This window comes from Tigriopus californicus, chromosome 6, assembly GCF_007210705.1.
Source record: "Tigriopus californicus strain San Diego chromosome 6, Tcal_SD_v2.1, whole genome shotgun sequence".
NCBI lineage: Eukaryota > Metazoa > Arthropoda > Copepoda > Harpacticoida > Harpacticidae > Tigriopus > Tigriopus californicus.
In genome coordinates, this window is record NC_081445.1 from 6,234,625 (window position 1) to 6,260,552 (window position 25,928).

At 44.5% G+C, this 25,928-nt stretch overlaps 1 protein-coding gene across 1 annotated transcript; it reads left to right on the plus strand.

Annotated features, from left to right (window-relative positions):
• Nucleotides 1-268: 268 nt before the first annotated feature.
• Nucleotides 269-1,186, plus strand: LOC131882145 (enhancer of split mbeta protein-like). The gene has a single exon (XM_059229205.1). The coding sequence runs from the start codon at nucleotides 376-378 to the stop codon at nucleotides 1,057-1,059; it is 684 nt and encodes a 227-aa protein (XP_059085188.1). The 5' UTR covers nucleotides 269-375; the 3' UTR covers nucleotides 1,060-1,186.
• Nucleotides 1,187-25,928: the final 24,742 nt, after the last annotated feature.

Consider the following 25,928-nt stretch of genomic DNA (forward strand, 5'->3'; position numbering starts at 1 on the left):
CAAGTCTTCCTTCTCATTGGCGTTTGACAAGGTGCGCAACTCGCGCCAGGTTCATTTTTCGTTCCCACGCTCCCAACTCGACAAACGAAACTTCACGAAGTGGCGACCGAACGAAAGAGCAAACCAGAGAACGAGCGAACGATCGCCAACTATCGCGAAGGGAGGCACATTCCACGGCACACATCACAACTGAGTGAACATTTTCGGGCTCTAATGGATTCACCAATCCTCATTTACTGGCTGAGGCGGATGTACGGTACAGCATTCCACGGCACACATCACAACTGAGTGAACATTTTCGGGCTCTAATGGATTCACCAATCCTCATTTACTCCCTGAAGAAGCGATGGTGAACATCGTATAGCTACTGCTGATATGATTTCGGTAGCAGATAGTGGAATAGAAAGTGGGTCTTCACCTGAAATGGCCATAATGGAGTTTGGGAGTCATCATGGTCTTCAGAGCCAGCCTCCAATGTCGAGGACTCATCAATATCGAAAGGTGATGAAACCTCTATTGGAACGGAAGCGAAGAGCTCGGATTAATCGGTGCTTGGATGAACTCAAAGATATTATGGTGGGTGCTCTCCAAGCCGAAGGAGAATCCATTTCGAAACTCGAAAAGGCTGATGTCCTTGAACTCACAGTCAAACATCTCCGAAAGCTTAAGCGTCAAAACGCCCTAGGCCTTACCCCTGAGGCCACTTATGTTGGGAAATTCCGAGCTGGTTATACACATTGCGCCCATGAAGTGTCCAAGTTCGTCACCGGTAACTCGGGCATCGACCTTCAGGTATCGACCCGTCTCATTGCCCATCTGGGGAGCAACATTCGGTCCTTGGAGACTTTACCTCCTTCAGCGTTGGCCAACACCTGTCCACCTCGGGTAAGCACCCCTGAGTCCGGATTGGCCTTCAACTTTGCCTCCACATTCTTTCCCGGTCTTATCCGACCGGCCCCAATGAAACCCATTGGTCCATATTACGGTGCTCTTCCATTGGCGTCACCCAAGATCCCTGCCAATTGCGACCTTGACGACAAAGCTTGGAGGCCGTGGTAGGCACAGCTTTGAGCTATGGCAAACTTTATTCACCTGTGATATGTATTATGTCAGTTGCCTTGTGGTACTATTTCTTAAAACCTTCAAATAAAAAAAAATCCTTCTCCCAATTTAAGTTGCTTCTTCTTTTCGCTTTAGTGTCAGAGCCAATTAGTCTATTCAGCTTGACGAGGGTCGACTTGTTTCGATGGGACTCCATAAATTTGCCTTGAACACATGGGATTGTCATTGGCCGTAAACCTGAATTCATTGTCTAGCCAATCCAGCTCGTCGCTGGTCGGTATGGAGTGTTGACCTTCTTCAATGGCTCATTGTTTATCCTGAACAAGACGAGACGAAATCTCATCACATGAATCAACCCACCCCCTTCGCAGGAAGGCGCTTCACTTCCATAGGGCGTGTATCCCAGGTTTGGTTGGTTGATTGGTTGGTTGGTTTGTCATCTTGGGCCGTTCTCTCGTAATTCTTGCGATTACTTGTCACCCTGCCTCGAACTCAGGATCTCTTGGGGGCAAACGCACACTAAGCATTCTCACAAACATTCAGCATTAGCGAATCAAAGAATCAAGATACATTTTTTTAGCGCGATACCAGTCTAAGGCAATATTATGTATGGTTTCCAGGTCCACGGGTCAACCAGAGGTGAATGGCAAATAGATTATCTCTGCCAACTCTGCGGCAGGGGTGTCTAGAGCATCAATTGCTGAAACAATACTGTGAACAGTTATGGATTAAATCGGGCAAGAAGTTGACAGATGTATGCTCTCTCGTGACAATTGAAAAAAATGATGGAATTAGATTACTCCTAACCTTAACATACAACGAGAGAGTATCTTATTAGATGGAAATCTCAGTGGAACGATATTGCGTCAAACGGTATTAATGAATATTGCTCAAGGGATTAATTGGGTTGAGCTACAACGCCTCCAATTAAATTGTTCAATCAAAAATCATGGAAACTCGTCCCTGAAAGAGCTCACTTATTTTCGTGAAAACAAACAACAAAGAGATTGTTAGATAGCATTACGGTATGCTTACTCGTCCTGTAAGTGTAGGAAGCCGATCAAATGTCAGGGAATTGAGGAACATTTTACTCTTTGCTTGTCGCCGTTCCTTGGCTTTTGTTTCATGAGCCAACGTGGGAATTGGCAGAAAACCTGTTAGCTAGTTGGCCATTCACATTGCACCATAGGACCTGGTTGGTGGCTTAGGCGGTGTTCATGTTTGTCCGGGTTTTGGCGGAGACCTCCCATGAACACAATGAAGAAGGCAATGAACACACCGAAACCATGTTGCTTGAATGCTCGCCTGTTTTTCTGTGCTTACCTGATAGTGAGGCTAATGGTCAATTTGGCAAGGGTACCTTGATTAACTCCCGCCTACTTTCCTATGAGCCTTTGGATGGGATGGGAATTGTGCTCTTAGGTTGTTATCCCACCAAGCAAGGGTGAGCTCACCCCCAAAAGATGAAAACCAACCAACTGACGACGCTCGTGGCCAAAAGTTGTCCTCTCATTGTCCTTGTGCCGAAAATGGAGACGTTAAGAGATCCGTTCAAGGTCAGAAAGGAATTCATTCCATGTCCAACCGACCTCAGTGTTCGTCATTTCGTCTTGACCCTCCATGCTTGAACCCACAGTTCCAATGAGCCTGTAATTAGACTCTCAATGAGTGCTGCTCACTGGAGGAGTTCAGGACCTTCGGGGCTACTTGATGCTCCATTCCAGCTTCATATTGCTTGCTCCTACTTTTGAAGAACAGTTGCCTGTCTATCTACCTACTGCAGGACACTTATTAGTTGTGACCAATAATTATCCATCCATTCGAACTCCCCACAAAATATAATTTTGGAGGTCAAACCATCATCACCTGGAGATATGATGAACTGCCATTTCATCCCGTCTCGTTTTTGCCCAATCGGACATCTTTGAGATGAACCAACAGGGTTCCTAAATACAACCAACTAAATACAGCGCCCGTCCAGAACTCGGAAACCCAAATACTGACGGTCGAATTGAACAAGGCAACGAACCTTTGGGTCTCTCCAAAGAGAGGGAAATCCGCTAGATTAGAACCAATTGTGGATTCAGTATGTGGCTTTTCAAGTATAGCTCTTTTCCTTAAGGCAGAAGTAAAAAGAACTTGCAAGGAGAACACCTAACTTTTGGGTCACCTTCAGAGAAAAGTAGATTGGGAAATGGCTCCAAAATGGATGAGCAAAAAAGTTACTAATTAGTGCGTGTGTACTAAGATGACTGGGGGTCGCCAATAACCTTGACCACTGACTTCCATCCAAAGCGACCGACTTCGTTCAGTTCATTTTATCCTGGGAATGTTCAGAGAAAGAAGATTTGAATTTTGATGCCCGTCAAATCAGTTGCCTTTGTTAGAATGAGGTGCCCGATTTCTTTAAGCTTGTTCTCGTGGTCTGAGACCATATTGTTTTAATGAACTGCGTCCGTCTGGGAGATGAAATGGCCCCTATCCCATTTCTCATCCGTTATTATTCCAATCTCTCACCTCTGGCCTCAAAGATTTCATTCATTTTCTAACCCTTCTTCACCTTGCACTCATTCTACCGAAACTCACCGCTCGTTTGACCCAAGAACATCTTATCAAAGTTTTTTATCGACTTCCACGAAGATAAAGACCGTGTTTTGGGGGCTCCAAGATGCATTCACGAGCTGAATGTAGTGAGGGGAGTTCTTACCAATGCAGGAAGACTTAGCCTCCTTGAAGCCAATTGTTCAGACACACATACAAGCAAAGATTTGACATTCAATCATGGATTGGCGAAACCAAAACATGGCTATTATCGCATTCTTGGGCTCTTACCCCCATGAATGTAATTCCTTTTTTTCAAGTCTTTACAACTTGTCTAAAGCTTTCCACAAACCCATATCCCATTAGTGATCATTAAATAGTACTGATGTAGTGAACTCTATTCTCCCTCTCGGGACCCAGTGATACAGTTTCCAGACTCAGGGCCCCACCTTTTGTGCCCTCATCATGTTCAAAGTCGCAGATCAAAAGCATTTTTAACGAATTCAAGAACCTATTAAGTACACTGCCAAGCATACGTGGCCATTTTATATCTTCTTGGCCGTGTCGACATCTGGTATTTTTTGTCCCCTTGGTTGAATTCTGCTTTCCATGGACGAGGTCTTCCCTTGTTTCTCGATCAAGTCCTGTTAGGGGAAGAATCGCTACCTTTTTCCACAATATAGGTGTAGTACCAACCGTACGAGTTCGCCAAACATGGTGACACTGGTTTTGGGTATCAAACAATGGCATTGGAGATTGGCAACATGGAACGAAACCCTCAGAAACCATGTAGAATTTTCCATTGTTAAAGGCGTTGAATCTATTGCAATAACAAGAGGTTGAAGACATCGTCTTGGTCCCACTCTGCATTCCGTGAGAACGGGTCAAGAAGTGCTGCACTTTATCCCGTCTGAAATGGTCGAGCGTCATGCCATTCTCAGGCGCACTGACAAAAAAAGGGGAGAACCTGGGTTGAGAAGTGATCATTATGCTTACATTTAACATAAATGCCACAAAGTAGGCCACTTTCGGGTTATTCCATTTGGATCATTTCAATCAATACATACCATAGGAAAACTCCGGCCGAATGGTTGACCGCTACAGTGGGAGAGTTCAAGAGTAATTGCCACTGTATCAGAAGCCTATTTCCCCCAAGGTCTTGAACTCGGTGAGGTACGAAGGAGTAGTAGCGCTAGGGGATAGATGTATGAGAAACGTTTTTTCTCATTCTCATTCATAGCCGAACGAACGAGTACATAGGCAATGTGGCCACGGCCAAGTCAAGCCAAGACATAGATCCACATCTCATCTCGAACATCGGAGTTCATTGTTTTGACCACGAAACATCCAATTCCAGCTACCTTGACCTAACCAGAAAACCATCCCTGAGAACCCGAGAACCCGACACATCGGATGGTCGACGGCCTGATCTTTTCTCCTTACTCATTGAGTGATTGTCGGGACATCTCCCTTGGAAAGTTTACCTTCATTCTTTTTGAATAGAAAATGATCAAATCATTTCCAACATATCTCAAATGGTCGGCAAGACTCAACATGGTCGTTTGGTCCCGTTTATGAGGATTTATGTCAAAAAATTATGGGCTATCTTGTCCGAACAGACAAGCAGGTTTTTGGGGTCTCAAATGGCTGAAGTGGGGTGACGTTGAATCACATTTTCAATTTTGAACCTTTCAACCCCTTCTCAAAAGCATCCCTCCCATCATCATCATCAAGATCAGGCTCTCTCCAGACGAGAAGTTCGTCGTCCGTAGCACATCTACAAGAGAGATAAGTGGTCCTGAATGGAACCCCAAAAGGGTCAAATTGTTACCTTCAAACGCAGCTTGGAAGCTAAATTGAGGCTCAAGTGATGAAAACCAGCAACGCAATCACGGGCAGATCTCTTTTGCCATGGATCGTACCACCCAAGTCTGGGAACAAAGTTATAAAGCATCCATTCGAAAAGAAATGGCATAACATCCAATTACACACCACTGCCAAGCAAAAAACTCGAGCCCAGCCAAGTCGACCAACCAAGGAAATTACTCCCAACTGATCCCTGGATGAGTTCCATGGCATGAGCTAGGTGTACTGTACGTACAGTACGGTTGGATGGACATGGATACGAGAATGTGTGGCATGAAGTCAGTGAAAGATCGAAGCACACCAAGCATCGAAGATCTCAAGCGGTGATGGAAAGGACTCGAGGACATTTAAATTCCACCTCGAGAATCTCAGGTTCCGTGTGAAAAGTTTGACTGGTGTTCAATCGTAGGTACGTACGGTTCGCACCTTTGAAGAGCCCCGAAACAATTAAAATCGTGGCAGGATTTCTTTCTCCTAACAACCTCGAGGGCAATCGAGAGCTACGAAGACGCATCTAATGTGATGGCCACTGGCCTCACCAAACTCGGCAAGTGGTTGACTGACGGAGGGACTGACTGACTGACTGACTGACGAACTGGCCGAGTGAGTGAGGACGTAAGTGAGTGAGCACGTAAGTGAGTGAAGAGCTAATGAAGCTAGCTGGCCAAAGCCAACTGGGTCCATAATTCAACATCCCAAATTGCTATCGCGAAACTTATCTCTCTCGGGCATCGGATCTCCTCCACATGTTCAATGTTCAAGCTACCTTAATAGTGTGTTCCGATCCGAGATTTGATTTCCACCCTAGGTGGTATTACTAAAAGCCTAGCATCAAGCTCTAAGTAAATTGAATAGAGTTGAAACGGTTGAGCGGTATTAGCAGGCAGGATCACTGGAGCAATTGCCATTGTCATCTAATCCTGGTCTAGTACGTCTGTAGGAACTCGTTGAACACTGGTAAATCAAAAAGCGAAGTACAACGAAGCGTTGTTATCTAGGCAAAACTCGCAGAGACGCCTTTGGAAAGGCCGGCCAATTCATTGGACCTCTCCACTGGCCAATAATGAACCGCCCTTAATTTGGCGAAAATCAATCAAGGTGAGCATAAAATTCAATCCAATAGTAGGCGAATAACTCTATGTAGTCAATGGCTTTCCTTTTCATGTCACACGTATCAGACTTGACATGTGTGGTACATAATGTAGAAGCCGTTACTCTACGTATTGCTAGTCCGGCGACTCTTGAGGTGTTGGTTGCTTGGGTGATTTGAACGAGAGCATCTCATTCCTTTTTAGCCACTAAGCGGTGAAAAGATAGCCAGTCAGTCAGCCGATTGATGCTCGTGGTTTCTCCCATTATCATGCGTAAGCCCCGCTGCTACCACCACCACCACCACTACCAGAACCACAAGCACTCATTCTCGATTCCCATGCTTCCAAGCTCACTTTTGGCCTCGGGTCCCAAATTTTGGTCGTTTCATATCGTTATCAGTGGCTAGTGGGGGCTACACATTCGGTAAGTGGTTCTTAACAACTAAGAGCATCGGAGTGCTGATGAGCATTGGACGAGAATGCCAAGCGTCCAAGAAGCACAAGAAAGACAAAAGCACAAGAAAAGGCGAACAAGGTGAGGCTGTTTGGAATAGAAAACCAGCTACCGGTCCAACCACGACGCAAATGAGGCGAATTAAGCGTGAGACTCTCGACAAAGAGGGTGAATGGTTCAATGGTTCAAGATGATCATAGGGCTTCCTTTGGGATCAATGTTCATTTTTGCCTTTATGAGTACGCACGTTGGTACCCTCACCAATCAGATGCACCAATACGTGTAACTTAAATCGCCTCATGTTACGATTTAGTGGCTCGTTTTCGAAGAGGCTAATCAAGATGGAAACAACCGTATTTGGCTTTCCAGATGGTCTCATAATTGTAGAAACACTTCCACCCAGACCCAGGATCATGATGATGACGATGATGATGATGTAGACCGAGTGCGTGGAGGGGCAGATTTGCAGCTCAACTCGAGTCGTGAGATTTGATTGGTGTGATCTTTCCTCTGGAGTTGAAAACCACATTTATCTCGACACGATTGAGACAGGTTCAACCCGGATTAGCTCGTTCAACTTGGCATGAGTTTCAATGTGCACACACGGAGCGAAAACCCCGAGGAACAAGGCGGACGAAGCACTGGCAAAAAAAATCGAGATCCTCTCGAGCACAGTGCAGTACCCATTGTACCTAGTGTATATCTATCTACGTACATACGTACGTAGACACCAGACAAGCATGCTCCAAGTTGAACATCGTCACCAGTGCTTCCCTCTCAATGCAGTCAGTAGCAAGAGCAGGAGAAATAGGAGCTTCTGGCTTGTCCGACATGCAGGGAATCTGAATGGAAATCTCTTGGCCTGTCTCTGGTTTTGAGAAGGAGTGATGCCTTTCCCACGCTTTTTTCAATTGCCCTGCCTGAGATCACCGTACTGCCTCCCACCAGAGCCAATGGCACTCACTCACTCACTCACGCACTCAGTCAATCTACACTCAGGTTAAGCTCTTTGCTTCTTCGTCAGGTGTGACTGGACTGGACCACGATTTCGATGAAACCAATAGATTCTGGAGGTTAGTCAATGCAGACGAGCCTTCGACGAGGCCATGTCAGACTCTGCCAAATCTACATATTGTGATACAATTTGAAATCTATTTAGAGTTTACTTAAATGCTTTCTAGTCTCGTAGACCGTATCGATCGTAGTAAAATATCTTGAAACTGAAGAGCGCATTTTCAAGATTTGATAAATTATTTAGAATTGTAGTCGTAGACAAACGTGTCATTGGAATGTCACTTTCTTTTCATTTCTTCTGGAAAGACAAAGTCGGAGTACTTTAACCTGGGTATATCTGTAGTGTGAACCTAACTGGACGTTTTTCGGGACCTGATTCATTTTTTTCCACCTTCTCTTTTTTCTCGAACTTGTGTTCTGATCGTAGACCATAAAGGAATATTGATGAGATTTCTCCTCCACTCTGAAGCTGATCAAGACAAGACGGCGTCCACTGCCACTACTTCTACTCCTACTCCTACTACTACTACTACTACCACTCCAATTTCTACCGCTAAGCGGCGGAGAGTGGTGGTGCGATGATTCCCAGTGGCTGGACAGAAGTGGCACTAAAAGTGGCTTGAATGAGATCAAGATCAAGTCAAGAGTCTCCTGACTGCGTCCAACAATGGCTAACAAGCTTTGAAAGGGTGGTGGGAATCGAGAAATCCGAACCAAGTGTCTTGATCCACCACGACCGCCACTAGGTATCTGGGAGAACAGGAACAGGGAAAAGTCGGAGTCGAAACCATCGAGAGTGTTTCGTGTCATGAGAAAATTCTTCCACGATTTGTTTCGATTGAAAGGTGGGCGTGTCCACGATTCCGAGGGTGGTGTGAAAAGGGCTTTCATTTCATCAAGGGCGGAGCGACATTGATGATGATGGTAGTGATGATGACGACGACAAAGTAAACTCCCCAAGATCACGAGATCTCGGTATTTTAATTGTTCATTCCTCTATCAATTGAATTTCCCACATTATCGGCGTCACGAAGTCCCTCAGGATCATTGGATCATTAGCTCAAATGATGACCCGTCAAGTCCAAACGACAAGCTGCAAGAATTTCTCGATACGGTTAATAGAAAATCTAACTTGGTCGCCTTCTTTCTAACCCAGTACTACACTATACGTAGGGAAGAAAGACCCGAAACGTTTTCGTAGTCCTTGAGATCAACCAACATGAACGATTCGTGAATGTCGCCTTCATAAATGGTCCTCAATGATGTGAGAATCGTACTCAGTGTGCTTACTACCTACATCACGTAGTCCTCCGGACATTCATTTGAGTAAATTTCCTGTAATCGTTTGGATTCAACCACCACCATCCACCATCTCCACCACCTCCACCAAAACCATTCTCGCGCATGAGATTCGTGCCAATCTCGCAGTCAAATTCTCGTCGAGCCTCAGCACCTCATTTGAACATGTTAACAAGACCATTGACACAAATACATAGTGGCATAGACACACACCAGCATCTCCGTGAAAAGCATTCGTGACTTTCGTTTTTTTTCGAGCCGAATAAGAATCCGTTTTCGAAGAGAGATTCCACGCAATTTAGCAGTTTTTGCCACCATTGACCAGAAACCTTTAATCGCATCCGAATGCGTACTAAGTGGGTAATTGAACATGGCTCCATAATGGAATCGTATTTTGGAGGATACATTCAGTAACTACAGTTGATACTAGCATGAGGGTGCTTTTTTGGCACGACCAAGTGAGCTTTTACTCGGTCCAAGAAGGTCAGTGTGTTCACATTTGGGTATTCCATCATGCTGGGGCTTCAGGTGCTTCTGGCGCTGGAAAAGCGCTAGCCATGCCATTATCCGATTCGCTCGGTATTAATAATATCGTTCAGGCTACATGATTTATAGGCTCGAGAAAGTCCTCATGAGTGTCAGTTTAATCACTGGGCTTTGCGCATGATCAGTACTTACTCATGCGCCTTCCTCTGCGATTACATGATCAGATCCCTGCTCACATAGAAAAAGCTCAAGCTCCACTGTGAAAGAAAGGGAACGAATGTCCCCACTATGTATGTACAATAGATACGAATGCAAAGTTACTCGAACATTCACTGGTACTGGTACATCATATGACATATCCATGCAGTACATTTTCATGCTCATAAATTGCTTGTGGTTGGAATCATGTGGAGCTCGGACCACGGGAAAATGAAGACTTATGACATTTCATTTTCTCACCATGGGTCGTCTTTGAGTTGCTGCAGTTGCTGAAATGCCGAGGCGCTGTTTACTGGCTGGCTCTAGGGCGATTCTGGCTGCCGATCTGACCGTTCAGTGTTGCGAGATTTGTGTGTGCATGTGTGTGTGTTAGTTGGTTCATAATGGAGATGAAGGAAGCCCGCTTGATAAAGTGAGCAAGTCCCATTCGTAATCTTGATAATGTCCACTCAAGACAGATAATCAAGGAGGCCTAAACACTAAACCTCGCCTCATGAGGCGATGAAGCAACAAAAACACGGATTTAGTAGCAGGCCGTAATCCGCTTCGCGTGAGCCTTATTTATCTCTGAGCAGACTGCAACCTCAACAGACTCTATCCTCTCGATACAACCATTGTTTCAAGCATCTCAGAACATATAGCACGTCATCAAATCTAGAAACCATTGACGAGATCTAGGGACCCATCACCCCCGTGCAAACTTCTACGTACACACAGTGGTGAGTATGGTCTACCCTACATAATGGTCGTGTATGCCGAGGAAACAGTTTTCAGTGTACATCTCATAGAGCCTCGAGGTTTGGGCGGCATCCTCTCCGGGAGCATTTCTTGATTGATATTCTTGACATTCGCGTACGTACGGTAGCTTTTAGATTTCACTGGAGCGTCGGGCTTGAGCTTCACAGTGGGAGATTTTGATGCTGGGCTCCGATAAAAGTTGCTTGGATGGAATCTGTCTATCTGTGAGTGTGTGTGTGTGTGAGTGAGTGAGTGAGTGACTGCGCGTCTCTTTCTCTCCTGGGCTCATTCTTTCCCTTGTGAGACACCTTCTTCAAGATAAACCCCCACGAATATGGCTTTGTCAAATGTAAATAAACAGACTGCTTGTTCAGTTTTCAGGTGCTAATATTTTCTCACGCTTGTTTAGTGACGACGGAGGAGTGGATCCATCCTTGATTGGATATTACGATCCAGAAGCCGAAGGTGCCAGCAGGCTACATAAGAGTACGTAGATGGATGGATGGAGTTTCAACTTACAATTCACACTTAGCATAGGAAAGTCACTCTCATCGGAAGGAAGGAAAGCGATGACTGCAAATTTATTACGAGCCTTCATTGTGGGTTCATGCTTGTCCCAAATGACAATAGTGCAGACATGTCCAATGTGAAGTCCAGTGTCCAGTGAGAGTACCTATGTATCTACTTAGATATGCATGTGCGTCTGTGTGTGTGTGAGAGAGAGAGAGAAAGAGAGAGAGAAGGGGAGAAGGAGAGAGATGATGCTCCTTTGAATCTTGTCATGATTATGAGGTTGAAACGACCAATTCCGCATTCTCACGCCATCCGAGTCTGTCACGACGATCCTCAGGGTTTCATTTTTGCGCCTCTTTAAATCTGGTACAACACGCCAGTCAGAGCTTGTACCTTAGGTTCAACGAACAAAGATTATTAGCCATTGATAAATCATGCATAATATACTAAGGCTCGCCACAATAGACCTTCCGACTACAGAGCGTATATACATTCAAGGGAGGAAGAGAATCAAGTGTGTATCCAATTGCGAAACAGGATATGAGTGTACCTGTGGCTTTATGGCTTGGGAGGATCGGCTTTCTTCGTCGTCGAACCAGAGGTGGGTCGTGGTCGGTCGGTGGGTCTGTCAGCCGATCGGTTGCCCTCTCCCTCCCCTCTTAGTCCAGGGGAGCTTGTTTGAATTTGAAATGCGAACGTGAGAAACTGAGTAATGGTCATCTCAGCATGACATTTGACTTCTGGTGGCACTCGCATCTTGGTCCAACATCCAACTCCATACGTACACGCTTCATCGTTCCTCCTCTCTTTTTCTCTTTCTGACGCTACTCTGACTTGGAACTTTTCCCTTTCTCTTATATTCTCGCCCAGGGTTCACTCAGGCGGGATCCTATTTAGACTACTTCTACTACAACAACTAGTACTACGATTGTATGTGTAAACCAAACAATGAGTGCCAAGCACTCACGCCAGCCAAAACTGATCTATAAGATATTTGCCGAGGGGGCTGACCTATACAGATTTTTTACACCTCTTTAATGCTGTTGAGAAATCCAAATTTGGTATGTGCATATACGTACGATTATCGTGTAAGAAAAAAGTGCTAGGAGAAAAGAAATGGCTTTCAAGCCGTCGAATGTCGTCATATTCAGTACCAACACAGTAAAGTATGTCTGAAAGGATGACAAACGCGATGTGCTTTTGGAATGTTTCCCTGATTAAGGGATTTTAGCCCAAAACAACTAAGATTGAATGTACAAATGAAAAAATTAACGCCCTAACTGCATTCTTCATTTAAAGGCATTTTTAGAACTGAAAGAAATAATCATTTAAAACATTAAACTAGGCTGCTAAGTCACTTTTGCTCAATTTACTTTCGAACTGATCCTTTGTTGAGTACTTGTCAAAACACTTATGGTTCGGATTGGTCTTCATTACCCATTCGTTACGTCTTTGACTTAAGGGTTATGGAGAGCAAAAAAGACGTTCGCTTAAGTTGTGACTAGTCCCAATAATGGATCAAGTGCCTCCCTATGTTTCTATTGACAACGTCAAGTATCGATCCAATGTGCTCATTCGAAATCAAAGTCTCGGGTCTTTAGCCATCCAATACGTAATGCAGTAACCGACAGTAACGCTCTCGCCCGATTAGGAGGTTATAGAATGCACAGTGTGCTCGTAGGTACATTATAGGTCGTACATGTAGGGTTAGCCTAAGTGGTCATGGTGATGTGGCACCGGGGACTTGAGCGTTTCTCACGGTGTACCTGGAAGGAAACCTGCGAGGAAGCATGCTTAATTGTTCCTCTCAAGTGTGAAGGAATCCCCCCGGGGGTGGATGCATGATGTACAATCTTCAATGTAGACAAGTAAACACTACCTCCAATCTCAAGTTTCTGACTGACTCGCTTCTAGGATCAGGAATCAGCCATCAAGGGAGTGCGATCAAGTATGTGCATATTTTAATCCAAAATCAACGAGTCTTGTTTTTGATCTCCTCACGATCATATGATCAAATATTCCCGAGGCTTTTACCATAATTCCAATTTGTTTAGCTCCGTCGTAACTACTGATCTCCCTCCCGAGCTGGCTTTGGTTTTGTCAGTGTCGACAAGGGAACTACCTAACTGGCAGAACCCACGAAAATGGCTTTTTATGGAAGTCTCTAAAAACTATAATAATGACAATGATAGCATCCACCAAGCAGCAGTCGCTTTTAGCGTGTGGACCATGGACATGCCATCACCATTCACTTTGGTATTTTGTGAGAGACCCATAAACCATTTGAAGCACAGTTCGCAGTTGATGGTTGATGTGAAAAGAAATCCGTTTTAGTGTGGGCGTACCAGGCATGTTTGACATAATGGACCACGTCTACAATGTCGAGCAAGCAAAAAATCAAAATCATAACAGCAACACCACCACCACCACCACCACCACCACCAACAACAACAACAACAACAACATTGATCCCGTTGAGGGAGTTTGGTTATCCTCGGTTCTTTTGGGTGCTTTGGGTGCTTTGGGACTGCCTCCATGCTCGAACGAACTTGTTGATGGCAACTTCCGCAGCAAAAAGGTCTTGTTGCCGACGCAAGTGTCAGTTGAAAAATGGGAAATATTATCATCCGCCATTTTCAGGTGGGATGCTGACAAAATATTTGGCTTTTTCGCCTCTTTTCTCTATCTCACTCCCCGTGCTTGAGCAGTCGGCACCTTTCATAGGGGCCATGAGGCCAAGTTGACTCAAAGGTATTTTTGTGGGGTGAGAAATGGCCACAAAACATCATAAAAGCATGCTCTCCTCCTACCCCCGGGATTCCAGGAAACCTGTCAAAGTCATATTTTCGCCACAACATACCACAGAGCAATTGAAAATACCACTTGAGGCTGCCTTACAGCTACAATTCTCGGATGTGTACGTATCTGCCGTAGTTAGTTAGGTAAGTAGGTGGAGATGTATGAGTGAAACTGGTGGGTTGTTCTTCCCTACTCCGTGAATCGTGGTCAAACTCTCGACTCTTGTCCTTCCGTTCAAGTTGGCAAGAGATGTCTTATCGGCATATTTTTGTTCTCGACCAAGGCATGTTAATCTGCTGTAGGATCTTTTTCCACGCTTCTTCAAAATTCTTCTCCCCTTGTGTACCATCTAAATGGGTTTCCAATCCACAAGTGGATTACCCAATGGTCTCCCCCGTCCTCCTCCTCATCATTTCCCCTCTTAAGCAAAGAGTGCAATGCAACAAGAATGTTCAGAGCACCAGTGTTCGTTTTGTATTGGAAAGGCTAATCGAAACGATTGATCTTTTGCGGTGATAAACTGACAATCGAAGGGAGTGTGTGAATGTGTGTGGGACGTAGCTGTCCTTAAAAAAAACTGATGGTTTTGAGTGACCAGCGTCTGGATCATCAGCAATAGTTACTACATCAACTATTGTCTCGTGGCTGAGCTGAAGCCATTGGTAATAAATGCTATCTATCCATGGCCGTTGCAGTTGGTCTTGAATGGCTCGCTTGTTTGGTGGAGCTTGTCCAGTTCCAAAATTGCCGGAATTCTTCACGATCTTCAGGAAATGGAGCCAGGAATCCAAACAACTCATCTCTTTGTTCGACTTTTGCGCCCAGCTCGGTGAGGGAAGCGAAAACGAAACGAAATAGCACTTGGCTGTTGGTTATACCACGAGAGACTACTATAAAACCTTTAAAAAGGTACAGGGTATACAAAAAAAGTAAATAGAAATATTGAGGCGAATATAACTCGGTTAAAGTAACAAGGAACAGAAAAAGCCAAATCAATCGATGTAAGGAAAGCATAGGTGCCGTTCTCAGTACGAATTTGCGGCCGCACCCTGTAGGTAGAATACATTTTTGTAGTCAGAGAAGCAACTTCTTACGAAGCGTGGAAAACGGCAAGTGATAAGAAAGGAATTTATTTTCTCTCTTTCTCTCTCGAGACTGAGAACCAAGAGGGCTTCATGATCTGAATTTAAACTATGCAGAACTCATCATTTTTTGAAATCACATGTGGGGGTCATACCACGTACTTCAGCTTCAACTATACGTTACACAGTATATGTGCTGCTCTTCCATGACGGGACGGCGTCTCTCAAATGCTGGATCGGATTTCTGAACCTTTTCTGAACGTCCGGTAACAAAATGTGCATCTGATAAGAACCCGAGGACGTACGTACCACCTAGAGTTGTATGTACATCCACCCTTACATATGGTAGAAGTAGTAAGGGTAGTGGAGGCTTTGGTAGTAGCTTCATGATGCCCACTCTTGTGATAATCTCCCACTATGTGTAAGTAGTGCAGAACATCTACTACAAGAGATCTCGGATAGTGGTGCATGCATGGGAAAATTCCAATATGAATGAGCTTCTCATGATCTTCAGGTAAATGAGATTACATGCTCTGTTTGCTGCAACGCCAGGACCGACTGAAAAGCCAACTCTCCTCAAGCCTCGTCGAGCCTTTGACTTGGTGCCTCTTTCGCTTTAACTGGAAAACGTAATGGCGATGACTTCAGGCCTGGCACATGTAAAGTGGAAAGTTTAAAAACGTCTCGTGACCACTGGGTGAAATTTACTAATCCTGGTCCCTAGAAACGCCATCGAATTGATGAAATGACTGCTGGCATTTCTTATTGGATCACCGTAATCCTCGTCAGTGTTTGGATGACTTCGAGAACCAGATGCAAAAGGTCACGTGGTGATGCCCTTTCAAATTAGCTAGCTTCTGTTGGTTCAATCTTCCGTTTTCTTTCTCTTATGCTCTGCTTTGCTCTCAGTGGCTTTGAGGTTCAACGTTCACGTGATGATTACAAAGGAATCCAATTTCTGGAATCACAGAACAAATCAGACGACGTTTGTTCGACATAATGGCGCTGAAATGAATTGACTGTTTCAATCCCTGTGCAGTGAATTTGGACCACTTAGTAATGAGGCATATCTATGCCAGGCATCGCACCACAAAACTCATTCTTTTGTTAGATCTTCCAGACCACTGACGTGATCCCACAAGAATGTTTCGGCAGCTCTTTTGAGTCGAAAGAAATAATGGTTTATGACCCTCGTCCAAGCCAAGAAGAACCAACCACTTGAACACCTGAGATCGACCACTTATGCAGTCTGGATCCCACTACTCAACTTACAAGCTCCTATAGTACTCACTCACTCACTCACTAGACACTACCTCTCGCTCACTCACTCATTCATTATTGGTGGACATTACTATTTCGGGTAGCCAAACATGGACTCAGTAAATTGTTAGCCGGGAACAACCTCAAATCTAATTCGAAGAATCAGAACCAATGCAAAATGACGGGCAACGTCCGTGAACGATGGCCCAAGTTTGGCCCATGAGCCGATGGACACATGTCATTTATGTTATCAATAATGTGGGAATGGCTCCTGGGTGACCGCCAAATTTTACGGATATCTGCCAACCCATGAAATTGGCTTTCTTAGGTACCCGTACATCTTGCTCGTCGGTCGCCTTAGTCGTGGTCTTGGTCGTCGTCTCTTGTCTTTAATGCGGGATCATAAGGTCAAGAGACGATGGCTTGGTCTCACGACCTCTTTTGGTGATGCCCACCTCTCCTAGGTCTTAGGCTCTTGTTGGTTGTACAAAGTGTACGTCCGTCCGTCGTTTTACAGCGTGCCCCATCTATAATAAGTACGCTCTGTTGGCATTGGCCCACTCGTTCACCAAGACGTTGTTGTTGATGATGATGATCATCATCATCAGACCCAGCGCCATGATCATGAGGACGACGAAGAAAATGACCAGGAGGAGGCCGCTACCAGAAAAGAGATTTTTCATTGAGAATCATGCGTGGATGGATGAATGTGTGTGTGTAAGAAAGAAAGACAGAAAGAGAGAGAGAGAGAGCCTTTGCTCTTCTTCCGTTGGTTCGTTTATGCCGAGCACACTCAACTCCCGCCCAATGCCGGGTACGTGTTCATGCATACACACGATCGTACGTGCAGAACTTCTCCTCACACGTTTGCTCCTCTCAATCTTGCGGAAGGCTCAAACCAAGGACAAGGCAAAGTTAACTAACTTGATCCATACACGTTGAAAGGTCTTGGAACGCTTTGTATTGAGATAAGAGCAAAAGCTGAAATATATATAATAATAATAATAATAATAATAATAATAATAATAATAATAATAATAATAATAATAATAATAATAATAATAATAATAATAATAATAATAATAATAATAATAATAATAATAATAATAATAATAATAATAATAATTCAAGCTCCTTTGCCCAAAAATGACAAAATTCAAGAGCCTTTGTCTGACACACCTCTCAAACAAATCACAATGCAAGCAAGCTTATTCATTCACACTTGGCCACCAAGAGGGTACGCCACTTATATTGTCAAAAACATTGAAAATGAAAACAAGAATCCAAAAATTTGTTTTTCATTCCCGTGTCCTTTAGTTTTCCGGCGCAAGAAGTTATGGATCTCGGTGAAGAACCTGGCTACTTGGTCGGAAAGCCTCGTTCTTTGTTGCTTTTGGGTCGTTCCCTGCTCAGGTAGCTCAGGCAGGCAGCATCTAGAATTTCACGGAGATTTCAAATTGGTTTCCACAGTCATTTATCATAGCCACCTGGTCTGATTATGGGTATTTTACGGCTACCGAATATGAACAGACCGACAGACCTCTTGATCTCTCAAAAACATGAATGCCTCTTTCTCTTATTAATGAGAACCGAGGCAATCCAAGCATCAAGCATCAAGGAAGGCGATGATCTCGTTGCCAACATCTTAGGCCATCTTGCTCTGGTTGAACCGGGTGAACCTGTTGAGCGTGAAGAATGAATGGTGTTGAAATTACCATCAGACCAGCCCACCGGTTCACCGGTTCCCTAGCTCACTCACTGCTGCTGCTGATGCTGCTGCCGAATGAAAGAGTTCGAACGTGTGGGAAACCCATTTTTTGTTCGACCTCAAAAATATGATGTTTCTACTTCACCCTCGAGGGTTTGTGAGAGCCCTTTTTGTCTCTCCTCGTGGATAAGTTGAACACTTTCAAGCACTCGCTTACACTTATTGAGAATTAGTATTGGGGCTTCATGGCATCGGTGAAAAACTTTTGGATAAGCTTTGTAACATACAGTCTTCCGCTGTTCAAGGCCAGATGGGAATGTGGATGAAGATTGAGACTTGGCAGATCCACGACTGGTATCTTAATTTACCCTTTGGCTGAGTTAACGACTGGCCTTCATTATTGAGGGATGTCTTATCGGTCACCTTGGAATAATGCAGTCCAATACCGACTGGCAGCAAATTCTCAGCTCATAAATCTCGCCAACCAACGAAGAATCTTCAACCCCGGGATCACAAATCATTTTATCCGGGAGTTTTTATCGGTGATCATCATTAGCCGAGGGTAGGAAGCCATTGGATAATTTTACGCTATCAAGAGATTTATTTTCAAATTGACCCGAGATCAGATTCCGCGGTGATCAGCTCAATTGACCTCTTCAGAACGAAAGATTCACGGCAGATTCAGCTTCTGAAAACGGTTCAAGGCAGCCAAAGATTAGCTTTAACCTCCCCCTTATCCCGTTAAGACCTTAATTCGTGTACAGGGTTTTAAAAAAGGTTGAGCACGTTTTATGCTCCATGACGAGGAAATCATTCAATAAGGACACCTCCGTTCAAAACGACATTCAATCGGTAGAAGGGTAAAGGTCCTTTCTCGCAACAACCCGTAATCCGTTCCAACATTTTTTTTTTATTGAACAGGTTGTTTTCATCATTGATTATCAAAACAGTCAAAAGTAGGACCTTTTTAAATTATTCTTCTTAAAGTCTTGAAATTCTTGGCTAGATCATTAGGTAATACATACTTCTCCATCGATCCATACGTACTATATTGAATCTAGAATGCACCACAAAACAGCTCTCTCAACGCAGGATTTTTTTTGTTGAAGTTGAAGGGATAGGAAATGCTAGTGTTCTTGTGTTAGTTAATATCCCTACCCTGTTGTTCATTGTTGAGGTCAATCCCAGCTTCGTGGTTCGTGGCTGCCTCTACAGCCATAGGTAAGTCGTTACGTGGATGGACTACAATGCGTAGACAAGCAAGCCCACATGCAAACAACTCGGGTTTCACGGGTGCTTGAGCCGAATCATCTTTGACAGTTTAATGAGCCTGAACGTTCAGCATTTGAGGAGCATTCCTGGACATCAGATATCCTCTTTAGTCGAAAATATGCTCGTTGATTGAATGGTGTTATCGTTGGGCACAATCCGCCCTGAATGATGCCCAATGCCAAAACAGTTGACACTTGATGAAAACCCTGCCGGGAATGCATATTTAATCATCTCATCAAGGAATATCTCTATCGCGGCCGTGACCAAAAAGGCTTCCTCCTCAAAATCGAGATTAGATGATGATGATGATGAAGAGCTCTGCCCAAATATGCAAATCCACGCTCGATCTCCGAAGACGATTGGTCTCTACTATGCTTAGTACCTGTACCCAACCTAAAGCTGTGTACGTACGTACGAGTACATCATGTAGGGTACATACGTAAATATGACAAGAGAGTCGTCCAAATGTTTCAATTCACTCGCACTTACCAATGTCAAACAAGAAGATGGACTAGCCAGCCATTAATGCGAGCTCACCCATCACCTCATGTTACGATATGTTCTCAAGTGATGTGGGAAAACGACTCTCAATTCTCATCGTCGCTCCATCACCTTCAAGTGTGAGTGAGTGAAGTCTCCAATTCTCTCGCCTGATGGGTGACTGAATGGTCAATCGGCGACGGCGACGACGACCATCTCATTCCTTCTCTCGATCTCTTTTGCTCTTTGATGCTGAGTCTCCTTGGGCCAGTCAGTGGTGGTGCGGTGCTGGCCGTGAAATCACACACATCAAGACGACAAGGCATCTCCCAATTGAAGGTGACAACTCTCAAGAGCTCTCCCAGGAACCACAAAGTGTGGGAATCCACTTTCTGAGCTCCTTGTACGTAATTATCATTGTCTTCCAAGGGCTGCTTGGGGTTGGCCATGAGCTGATGGCTGACTCGATGACTGACTGACTCATTGGACGAGAATCATCTTGGAGCTTTGAAAGCCTGTCATGAAGCGAAATTGAATTAAACCTCTATGAGATGGACTGTAATGGACTAGTGTCAATCATCGGGTTGGAAAGGAGAAGGTGAGGCTATACATGTGCATGTAATACCTAGGCCAGCCCAATGCGTGTGGATTCTGGTTTTGGACCTCGACGCCCAAGATGAATGGTGAGTTAGTTTAGTTCCCAGGAGACGCGGTCAAAGGAACTATAAGCTTGTTCCCAAAGCTGCACTTACGTCATCTATCCATTCATTGGTCTTGTTGGCTTTTGGCAGCTCCATCTCCATTTCCTTCCAGGACAGACAGATTGATCAATCGGGACAGTTTCTGGACGTGTTCGCCGAATATATACAGATCGTACAATCTATGAAATAATGTTCAAGTGAGTCGGGGAATGAGCCTTTGGGAAAAGGAAATTATCCCACTCACAATGTCCTCAAGTGGATTGATGTATCGTTTTAAACCGACGTTTGTCTCTCATTCTTCCCCGTTCATCACTCGACTTGACCACATAAAATGTTTGTGAACTCACTCATCTGGCGAAAACATGATTGAGAAAATCAATCATGGGACAATTTGAAACCAGCTTGTCTCAGTCGTCTTGGAATCGTCCGGTTTTTAATTGAAATTCCCCACTGACAGATAGGATGTCGTTGAGGCAAGTGCCAGGCAAGTGCCGGACACGTCCTTCCATAAAGAACGCGGTCGATGAGTGCTCGAGCGGTGCACATAGCTTAGTTTGCAACATTCATATTCGAATATCTCGCTTTGTCGAAGGGCTTTTTTGCCACCAATTTGGAAAGGGCGGCGTGTGTGCTTCCATTTTTTGCTCATATCACGAAAACATGGCCAATGAAACGAGTCCAATCAATGATGCTTTGGGCTGATCCAATTTCTCTCCATTAGTTTCCTGTTGTGAGGCGGGAAAGAAATTCCAATGGCAGGTGTTCTATGTACGAACAGGGGGATATTCAAGTTGGGCAAAAACTTGGCTCTTTTCCCGTTCTTTCGTTCTCGTTCGTGTTCAGCGTGTGTTTCTCGGCTCAATTTCGACCCTTCCACCTCTTCAGGGCCAAACGATTGGAGAGAGAGAGCTTTTTTGGCTTGGCTTTTGTGCCATACGTTCAGCACCATGATAGCATATCCTCTTCCCATGGGCGCCGCATGGGTTTATGGCCTGCATAGAGTGAGTGCCTTTCACGCTCGTCCGAGTCCGAATTCGAATCGAATAAGCCTGGGAAAATGGCTTGAACGCTCTGGGAGCGAGTGGCCTGGCATTTTCCGTCTGCATATGTGGCATACCACTATCCACATCATCTGCCAAGTAGGGAGCCACTCTCGCTCAGATCCTGGTCGACCCCAATGAGCTCCACGCTGGCTGGGTACGAGGTTAGGACTGTCATTGAGGAGCTGACCAGAATCCGGATCCTAGACTTTTCGGGAATGCAGATGGATCGAGGATCAGCAATGCCTGAAATTCAAGCCTTCAAGCGCCGGAAAAAAAGAGTCAACCCCGCCGAGCAAGTATTGTTATCCCATGCTATTGATGGTCAAGTACGAACATGTTTGTATTAATTTGACTCCCCTGTATCTTTTGTCTTTGAATATCTGACCACGGGATTCAAATGCCAAAAGTATGACTGGGACCTGAACGAATTCAGCTCGGCCATTCCCAAAGCTCTCAAAGTCTCAAAGTGAGAGAGTAATCATCCCAGAGAGGATAGTCGAGTAATGATCGAGGTGATGATTCAAAGTGACACCACTGATCCGAAGAGAAAGCCCCGCTTCTCGAACAATGTCCCTCGCAGCTCTTCCCAAATACAAAAGGCTTGTTTTAGATTGAAAGGCAAGCAAGCCTCCCAATCTCCTCCCAAAGAGCCAACTGACTGACTCTCCCTCCCCTCCCTAAATTTACTGAGCTGCCAGCACAGGGAAGGTACGTGCACACTAGAGCTCGCACCCACTACGTTCATCATGTACTACTGTAGTACGGTATGTAACAATTGGGAACTTCCACTTCCATCCATCCATTCAGGCACGCATCTGCCGTTAATGAAAGAGTACTTGGCCATGATGCTATGCCAAATGCGATGGCGTCCTGTGTGAGAAATTCAACGCGTGGATGGGAACACTTCCCCGGAAAAAAGCGGATCACCCGATAGCACAAGCAAAAGCAATGCTAGCACCTTTTGTCATCGATCGAGGGATCACCACGCGAGATGCACGATGCTCTATGTCATGGACAAAAGAGATCGAGAGAGACAATGAATGGATGGATCAGGATATTCCCAATCACTTCTCTGCGGCATCATCGCATACCTCGGTATACATTGTACGTAATGACAATCTGTCGAGGGCAACGAAAAGAATTGAGGATTTGCACCTCTACGCATAAAATTGATGAAGATGGATATCTTACAATCGCTAGAGTCCGTCATCAAATTGCAAAGTTAAGTAGTTGGGTCGAAACGAAGAAGTCAGTCGGTTTCACATGCAAATTAGAGAAGTATGCATTCTTTAGAATTTTGAGGCATTCTTATCGCTGAAAATCCTTTAGACAATCTTATGCATAATCGGAAATCTTTGCATACTGTTTTCACATTTTATTCTCATGTCAAATTCACCACAGAAGAGCATTTACGAGATTTTCCAAAATCCGACCAAAAGTCTGGATCTCATTGAACCATCATTGAATTGAGCCCAATCAGGTAAGTTTTCGGGGGCAGATGGAATTGGCTGAACTCAAATCCGTCCGGCAACTTGATTATAAATCCTAGTCATGTTCCAAACCACCGGGGGCTAGGTTTATGTGCACTTTTTTAATGTGAAGCCACCTGCGGTTCGACTTAGAGGAATGAATAAAAACTCAAAGATCAGAAGCTGAAGCCCATAATGTGCACATTATCTTAAACAGCCCAGGAGGACAGCACACTGGTGTGCAGCTGTGAGTCAAGCCACCAACCTACGTACATACATACAGTATTTGGCTGTTCCCCATAACAGATGGTGCGACCATTTTTTTTCATCTCTGCCTGATCTCTGCCCGATCTGTGTCTGCCCCTTTGCCCGCTTGCCGCTTAATCGGGCCATGGGAAAATATGGCTTGAAATCTGAACTTTGGAATGCATCCGCCGAGAATCTTTATCATCAAACTTGGAGACAAAGCCAGGAAGTGTCACCCGATCGGTGGCCAGACATTTTTGATCGGAACCGAGTCTTTCGGAGAATTCAAGCTATTTCTATTTCGGGTGCTAGTACCCGCCGGCCAGGAACTAGTGGCGTACTGAATGAACGGACGATGGTTCCAAATTGAGCTCTACTTGTGCCACAAGCATTAGGCTTCTTTCTCGTTCGTTTCCCGTTCGAAATCACACTTGACCGTTACCAAAGAAAACATTCCCAAATCTCTGAATGGACTGGCATGAAAACCCACCCAGAGGGTCTGGATTAGCCTCATTCTTTGGCCCCGGCCATTTCATGGCTGAGGATGCATTGGTGCGCGATGTTGGCACCTACCCCTGGGTGTACGCAGGGACACTAAGCATATAAGAGGAGGGTAGGTTTCCACATTTTCATCTCAACAGCCAATCTGGAGGATTTCTTGGTATTGGAAGTTTGACGAAGAACGTGGTTCCATCCACCCAAGGTGTCGAATTCTCCCGTCCTACAACTTGTTCTCCTCGTTTGGGGTCTCCATTTTGAGGCTCTAATTGACAGGCACGTTAAATCTGTGACAAATCTGTCTTTCTCTTTCCCTCACGTCGAAGTTGGAAGTGAAAGAAATAACCTCACTGACTACAGAACCACTCTATTCATTCGGAGAGCTTCACTTGTGCTTACCCATACGCACACTCACACACATACTTACATACAAGATGCTTTCAATGAAATTCCTCGGGGTTTTTTTGACAAAAGGCTCAAGTTTCCAGTTCAATGTCCGTGCAATCCTGACATTTAGACAGATTCTTCCACTTCTCGTACAGGATGTTGCGAAAGTGATGAACCCCCTCCAGTTTCCAGACATCCTAACTTGATCAAATGCTTATTGATGTTGCAATCAATCAACAGGTTGATGTTGTTGGCGGTACAGGTAGCTTTGAAACAATGCTTTGAAAATGATCAATTTTTTGGACTAGCTCTCTTGAAAGAAGATGGGTCAAAAACCAGGTCAAAGGGATTCGCAAACAGGAAAGAGCTCCTGCTCATCACTTTCTTGAGGCCAAAGATGTTTTGAATAAAGTCGAGCCAACTTTTGGGACATTGTTGTGGAGCCTGGTCAAGCGTTCGAAGTTTTCCCCACTCTAAATTCAATTGGAATTCATAAACCTGACGGTACAAAAGTTTCCTATTCCTACAAATTTTGATCTTCTTGAAAAGCGCCTTGAAAAGGTATGGTCTCAATCTGGTTTACACCATGTCTACAGGAATGTAAAAGGTTAGAAACAGAAATGCAACAATAATTCATGATTATGTTTATTTTTATGTCCTTTGAAGCGTCCCATGCATCTACTATGCCCTTAGATTTGACTGGAAGTTCTTGATTTATTTAATCACCAAACAATCAAATTATGTACGTAATTACTTATGTGATCACTTTGCCCGTGCCTCAAAATTTCAAACCAGAAGTGCCAAGTTTAATCCAAGCTGGATTTTTTTTGGTCAGTAAATGTGCGTTCCCTTGACCGTAACAATCCAGTTTGGATCAGACTTGGCAGTACTGGTTTGAAAGCTTGCGTCACAGGCAGATTGGTTACTTATCCAAACGAGTTAACCACAATACGAAGAGTAAACAGAAACTACGAACATCATGAGGGTGACCATAATTTGTCATTGGCATTAATATTTTTTGGATATGGACTCTGAAATGAATGTCGAGCCATTTTCGACGGATCGAACGGGACTTAAAATACGGAAACAAGTCAATGTACAAATTTGCCCTTGGGAGCTACCAGTCACTTGCTCGAATATCTTAGAGATAATGCCAATAGTTCCGAAAGCCTTGTGTCCTTTTCTTTTCCGTTTTCTCTCTTGTGGTCGATGGAGTTCCGGGAGGAATTTCTGGAACAAGTGAGTTTTTGTTTCAACAACAAACACTTCCTCCCAATCGATGGAGTTCATTTCCTGGGAAAATTCGTTACAGATTCCAAATGTCAAACTGCTAAGCCGTCCACGAGCAAGGTCTCAGTCAGTCAAGCAGCCGCCGCCACCTCTTGGCCACCCTCCTTCATCCATCCAATAATGATTTTTCGCCCGTTTCAGTCATCTTCTTCAACAATTTTGCGCCAAAATTTCATCGTGCCTCTTGGGAAGACTCGAGCGATACAGTGCTAAACCCATAAGAGATCAACCACTGGGAGGTTTTGAGCTTTCAAACACAATTTTCGACTAGTCTGGCAGTCTTTTCAGAATAGAATAACGTTTCATAGAGGTAGCATTGCATTTCTTTCGGGACGAATGAGACAGAATCTTGGGTGAAAATTGGGCAACCCTCAGGGATCACCAAGGGTCAAGTGAAAAGGCAAATTACT

Coding starts and splice junctions, on each gene's coding strand:
- LOC131882145 (XM_059229205.1), top strand. CDS start 376: ATGATTTCGGTAGCAGATAGTGGAATAGAAAGTGGGTCTTCACCTGAA.